The sequence below is a fragment of the Protopterus annectens genome, chromosome 2.part0, assembly GCF_019279795.1.
Source record: "Protopterus annectens isolate FY-2018-M chromosome 2.part0, PAN1.0, whole genome shotgun sequence".
Taxonomy (NCBI): domain Eukaryota; kingdom Metazoa; phylum Chordata; order Ceratodontiformes; family Protopteridae; genus Protopterus; species Protopterus annectens.
In genome coordinates, this window is record NC_056728.1 from 1,262,084,293 (window position 1) to 1,262,091,304 (window position 7,012).

Genomic DNA, 7,012 nt, shown 5'->3' on the forward strand with positions numbered 1-7,012 from the left:
TCTTAATTTCAAGGAAGGGCTGCAGTGGCCAAGCACTGTATTTAAAGTAAGTGTGTGCACTGACTTGTACTGCTCTTGAATGATGGTTTCACAGTCTTGATTCCTCTCTACTCTTGCTTTTTATACTCTACATTACACAACTTAAGTTTACACTAAAAACACTTCTACTTGTAAAACCGTGTTTTTTTTTTTCTCTAAGTATTAGCTTTTAAACATCTCCGATATGGATATTAAGCACAAGCAAAATTCCAAACTTTTGTGCAACTGAAATACTGCTTATTCTTTATAAACGCATTGGAAATTTCACACCCCATCAACGCATCTACACGCTATTTTTATCTTGGCAATTAATTTATTTTTTTCTGAGCACAGTGAAGCCTTGTTTTATTGCCATTCATAACTTTATAAATCAGTGCTGCACATGAAAACGTGCATCTGTAGACCGTAGAAAATCCCTCCACTCAGGCGGTTAAACATCTTGACACTTTTGCTGATTAATAATCATGGAAAGAATAAGATCAGAAGCAAAATAAATGATCATTTAATAGAGAACCTCACAAAACAGCCCTTTAACTTACATATTCCATCATGTTATTCGTTTCGCATTTCCTTTTGCTCAATCTCCAGTGCAAGCACAGCTGGAAGAAAGAAAAAGCAAAAGAAGAAAAATGAGTTCTATTTTACTGCACCATCTAGACAAACCCATTTGTTCACCTTTCATATTTTTAGCTTAACAAAAGCATCTGTTTCCATACTGTGCAATTCAGACCCAAACGATATGAAGCTGCTCCCTGCGGTACTCACCTTGTGGTATAACCTATTGTTTTCCCATTCTAATAATTTCTCGAGTGATCTTCGTGTCTGGAAGACAAATGAGAGAAGATTTTACTCTTGACTGACTTCTGAAGGGAAAAAAAAAAACTTTACATTGCAGCTGCTCCTCTGAAAGGAGAAGAGAGGTGTGGGACGGTGACTGAGTGCAGGGTGGTCCACAGTGCCAGCAAATATTCTGGTGTTAAAAAGTAACTAGAACAAAAATGGTCTACTTAGTTGATCCATTATTCAATACAAAGGGGAATTCTCAGACTCTTAACGATAAATATCTCAAAGTTGTAATTGTAATTACTACTGCTTAATGTCCTCTCAAGGCACTGATAACATTAAAAGCAAATTAACTGTATTTACTTTTGCATTACCACACAATCACATTTGCATCACTGAATGCATACTAACATTTCGAAGCAGGAGAATAAAGGTTTTGTGAAAACAGTAACATGCAGTAAACTATGTCATCAATGTTCAAGTTCCGTTTAACAATCTTCATCAGATAACTGAACTGCATTATTACTGCGTAACTGATTATACCATTAAACATATAAAAATAAGCACACTAGAACAATGAAAATAATGAAGTCAACACAAACTTCACATTGTTCTCAGTCATTTACTTTTGAAAAGCAAGCATTACTGTACCTCAATCAAGCCATATTTTAGGGTTTTAAAAGTCTTAAGCAGTTCAGACTAGATTATACAGAAATACTTCTCTGGCATCATAATTACTGCTTGTGTAGACAATAGTGACTGCTTGTAAGTATTTTGTGACTGTATTAGAGAATTATTTTTTATGTATAGCACAAACACACTTTAAAAACTTAGTAAGACTGACAATTTTAGTGAAAAAAATAAGAAAAACCCCACAAGTCTGGTAAGTAGTCAAAAAGTAACATGCTTAATTAAAATGCTACTATTAAAGAAAAAGTACAGTTGTGTACACTTACCATAAATGTAGATGTTAGAGTGCATTCACTGTTGCAGTCATTACATTTGGGTTATCTGCTTGCAGGTACCCTCAGTCGGCCTGATTAACAAAGTCTTGGATCCTGCGTCGGTTGCTGTCCATTCTTCCATAACGTCAGGTTGTCAGGGGTATAAAACATGCAGCCAATACCATTACATCAGTTTTTCCTGGCCCAGATGTCAGGTGCCCCCCCTAATGGGAAGCAATTAAATATAAAAGTACAAAGATATACCTCCAACAAAAAAGCAAATACACCAAAAAGGCTTTTAAGCATAGTAAAGGAATGTAGAGGTATAGTCAAAAGAAGTTAGGGTGCTGGAGGGAGGGTAACCAGGACTCGTATGTTGGCTACTATACAAAAGCTTTAGATTGGCTGCTGTAGGTGTGCGTGGGACGTCACACGTTGGGCCATAAACCAAGGGGCCTTAAATGTGACGTCTACATGCACAATCCTCAGAACTTGAAAGCCAGCAGGCAGAGAATAAGGACCAGGAGGTGTGCCAGTTTACAGGAGTGTAAACTTGGAAACCTACAGAGATGTAGGTAGTACAGGAAGGTACAAGACTAGGGGGGACTGGTGGGCAGGAAGGAATACTGCAACATGGAAGAGAAGTACATAGTACAGTTGTGTACACTTACCATAAATGTAGATGTTAGAGTGTATTCACTTTTGCAGTCATCACACTTGGGTTATCTACTTGCAAATAGCCCTCAGTCGGCCCAAATACCAGAGACTTAGTATTTCTGCGTCAGTTGCTGTTGCTTCAGGACGGTCAGGGGTATAAAAACAGGCAGCCAACACCATTATATCAGTTTCTTGCCCCAAATGTCAGGAGCCCCCCATATATGAAGCTAAGTTATGGTGGAAAAAACACCACCAGTAAAAAGTAAATACCAATAGCCCTGTAAGGGGGTGAGTAATGGAGACAGAGAAGGAGAGAAAAAGAGAGAGAGAGAGACAAGGGGGTTGGAGGGTGGGAAACCAGGAGTGCAACATTGAATACACTCTAACATCTACATTTATGGTAAGTGTACACAACTGTACTATGTTCTTCGTGTTTCACTGTTGCAGTCATTACATTTGGGTAGATTCCCAAAGCTATGGTTGGGAGGAGGAATTTAGATAGCATTAGGGCCAGCTAGAAGGCCCTGCAAGACTGCAGTGGCAAAGCCAGCTCTGGATTCAGAGAAAATTGGCAAATGCTAATGCTTGCTAAAAGTATGTACAGAACTCCAGGTAGCTTCTAGGATGTCCCTGGTAGGGATGCCTCCGAGAAAGGCTGTAGAGGTAGATGCAGCCCTGGTGGAATGAGGTCTGACCCCTGGGGGATAGGTTTTCCATGGTGCTTATAGCAGAAATGAATGCAATGGCTTATCCATTTAGAAATGGTTTGCTTTGAAATAGCCTTCCCCTCTGCCCCTGCAGCAAATGCCACCCGTAGTTGTTCAAGATTTCCTTTGAGGTTTAGTCCTGTGCAAGTAGAATTGAAGTTGTCTGTGCACATCTAAGGAATGCAGTATCCGTTTCCCCTTTATTCTGTGGATTGGGAAAGAAGGTTGGGAATTGAATGAAATGATTAAGAGCCACACTGGATACCACCTTGGGCATGAAGGATGGATTGGTTCTGAAGGACACCCTTGTCCGCATGAAAGATGATGAAAGGCTACACTGTCATAAGGGCCTGTAATTCAGAAACCCTTCTAGCTGAAGTGATTGCTAAAAGGAAAGCTGTTTTCCAAGAAAGAAATTTTAAGTCTGCAGTAGCAGCTGGCTCAAAAGGAGGTAGAGTGAGTTTCTCCAAGACAAAGTTAAGGTCCCAGGCCGGGGTTGGAGCTATCCTGGGTGATCTCAAATTTTTGGCCCCTCTGAAGAACTGCTTGAGCAGTGTAAGAGAAGAGGGGAGGTTCTGTGCTATAATGAGCTGAAATGGCTGAGGCATGGAGTTTAATGGAGAAAAAAGAAAGGCCCTTGTGATGCATCGTAGTTAAGTATTGTAAAATCTGAGGAAAATTGGGCACTGCGCTGCTCATCCCTTGAGAATGGTTAAAGACACAGAATCTTTTCCATTTTTCAGCATAAGATTTTCTAGTACTAGGCCTCCTTGCCTCTTAAAATTATATCCATCACAGGTTTGCTGAGGGATGGTAAAGGAGAGATTAAGTAATTAGCCAGGCTGCAAGGTTCATTGTTAGAAGCGGAGGGTGCAGAATCTGGTTCTCCTGCTGAGACAGCAGGGAAGGAGTCTCAGGCAGGTGCCATGGAGATAACCGTGACACACTGCGCAGGAGCGGGTACCAGTCTCGGGAGCAATCAAAATCATCCTTGGTTTGTCCCGTTTGATTTTTAGTAGTACTATGGAGAGCAAGGGCAGAGGGGGGGGGGGGGGAGGCAGACTGATAGGTTTTTCCAGCTGAAGGACAGAGCATCCACTTCCCAGGCTTGTTTGTGTGGAGTACTTATGCAAAATTTGTCCAATTGGTAGTTCTGAGGAGAGGCAAACAGGTCTATATCTGGGCTCCCCTATTCGCTTGTCAACATGTTGAAAATCCATGGTTCCAGTTTCCCCTCTTGTGGGTCCATGAGATTTCTGCTTAGTCCATCTGCCAGTGTGTTTAATTTTCCTAGCAGGAATCGAGCTTGTAGGTGCACTTGGTAGCTCAGGGCTGTGTTCCACAATGCCATGGCTAGTCTGCAGAGAAGGTAGGAATGTGTACCCCCCCCCCCCCGCTTTTTTATGTACCACATAACAGTGGTGGTGTCATTCTTTAACATTAGTTGTCCTGGAAGAATGTGGTCCTTGAAGGCTGTCAGAACATTCTGTACAGCTAACATTTATTTTTGATTGATATGCAGGTGCATTTGACTTGGGTTCCATTTGCCCTGAATGCACTTCCCTGCCTAGTGAGCCCCCCATGCATAGTCTGATGTGTCTGTTAGTGTTCAGGCAGCAGGGGGTGGTGTGAAAGGTAGTCCCTTGTTTTGGTGGCAGGCCTCTGCCCACCAAATGAACTCTAGGCGTAGGCAAGGTATGATAGGAATCATTGTTTCTAGGTCTTGAGAATGTTGATAGCATAGGCTTTTTAGATACCACTGTACTTTCCTCATATGCAGTCTCGCATATGGAATTAGAAGGATGCAGGAGGCCAAGAACCCCAAGGCTTGCAGTATTTGTCTTGCAGATAGCAGGATTTTTGTGGCCACTTGTTTGAAGTAGGTTGTCAAATGGATTTGTTTCTCTGGCATGAGGTAAACCATCTGAGAAGTTGTAGTCAAGCTTGCTCCCAGGAATACAATTTGTTGACAGGGTACCAGGTGTGACTTCTTTTCATTTATGGTGTACCCCAGACAAGTTAGAACCCTTTGTACAAAGGCCAGATGATTAAAAAGTATGTCCTGGCTTTCTGCCTGAATTAGACAACCGTTCAGGTATGGGTATATTTGAATATTTCTTTGCCTGCAAAATGCAATAACTGGAGCTAGGCACTTTGTGAATACCCTAGGCGCAGTAGATAAGCCAAAGGGCAGTGCAGAGAACTGATAGTGCGTGTAGCCTGCTTTGAAGCATAGGTATCTACTGCAAGATTCCCTGATTGGGATGTGCAGGTATGCTTCTTTTAAATCTATTCTTGCCAACCAGGCATCTTTGCCTAGCATAGGAAATAATTGAAGAGTCAGCATCTTCAATTTTGGAATCTCCAAAAAGGTCCAGGATAGGACGCCACGAATTGTCTTTTCTGGGTACCAGGAAAAGTCTTGAGTAGAAACCTTGTCCCTTTTCCTCTTCTGGCACCAGTTGAATAGCCCCCATGCTTGAGAAAAAGTACTTGTTTGTGGGCCTCTGCCCACTGATTTGGGGGTAGGTCCAGCCACCCATTTGGTGTTGGCAACGTGTGGAAGTGAAATCTGCATCCCTGGGACACTAACTAAAACCCATTTGTCCTGGGTAATGAGTTCCCAATTCTTTGCATGAAGAAAGTACAGTTGTGTACCCTTACCATAAATGCAGATGTTAGAGTGTATTCACTGTTGCAGTCATTAAACTTGGGTCATCCTGCTGGCAGCCTACCCTCAGTCGGCCTGAATTCCAAAGTCTAGGTCCGGCGTCAGTTGTTGTCGCCTCTTCCCTGACTTCAGAGCGCCAGGGGTATAAAAGATGCAGCAGACGCCATTTTCTTCTGTCTTTATCAGTAGATGTGCCAGACGTCAGGTGCCCCCAAAAGGGTAGGCTAAAAAATATGCAATAAAACATGCATGCATCAAAATATATTATACCTTCATCTACAAGCAAATACACCACATAGGTTGTATAGATTAGAGAAGTGCAGATAAGTTCCAGCAAAGAAATGGGGGATGGTGAGTGGGTAACCGGGACTGCAACAGTGAATACACTCAAACATCTACATTTATGGAAAGTGTACACAACTGTACTATGTTCGTGTTTCATTGTTGCAGTAATTACAGTTGGGTTAAATCCCAAAGCTATAGTTGGGAGGCTGGAGCCAATATAGCATTAGGAGCGGCTATGAGGCCCTGCAGAACTGCAGTGGCAAAGCCTGCCCTGGATATAGAGTAGAGTGGTAAATGATAGTGCTTTGTAAAGGTGTGTACTGAACTCCAGGTAGCAGCCGCTAAAATGTCTTTGGTTGGCACTCCCATGAAGAAGGCTGCTGAAGTGGCTGCTGCTCTGGTTGAATGTGGCCTAATGCCCTTAGGCACTGGCTTGCCATGTTGTGAATAACAGAAACGAATGCAGTGGCCTATCCACTTAGAAATAGTCTGCTTTGAGATATTCTTTCCTTGTGATCCTAGAGCATATGCCACTATTAGTTGCTCCGTCTTTCTGAAAACTTTGGTTTTGTTCAAGTAGAAGCGTAGTTGCCTGTGTATGTCCAAAGAACGCAGAATTCTCACCCCCTTATTCTGTGGGTTTGGATAAAAAGTAGGCAGATGAATAACTTGGTTAAGAGCCACAATGGACACTACCTTAGGCATAAATGTTGGGTTTGTCCTCAGAGAAACCCTGTCTGGATAAAAAATGATAAAAGGTTCCACAGCCATGAGTGCCTGTAGCTCCAAGACAGGTCTTGCAGAAGTTATAGCTAGGAGCAGACTGTTTTCCAAGATAAATATTTTATATCAGCTGTAGCGGCTGGCTCAAAAGGAGGCAGGGTGAGTTTTTCCAAGGCATAATTGAGTTGTGGTATTGGCAAAAA

General features: G+C 42.2%; 1 protein-coding gene across 1 annotated transcript in view; it reads right to left on the minus strand.

Moving 5' to 3' along the window:
* The window catches only part of CHIC2 (cysteine rich hydrophobic domain 2), a 1,106,854-nt gene that overhangs the window by 174,741 nt on the left and 925,101 nt on the right, over window positions 1-7,012 (minus strand). The window contains exons 2-3 of the mRNA XM_044061433.1: window positions 805-861; window positions 579-638 (exon numbers count right to left, since the gene is read on the minus strand). Of these exons, the coding sequence (XP_043917368.1) occupies window positions 579-638; window positions 805-861 (117 nt within the window). The remainder of the gene's footprint in view (window positions 1-578; window positions 639-804; window positions 862-7,012) is intronic.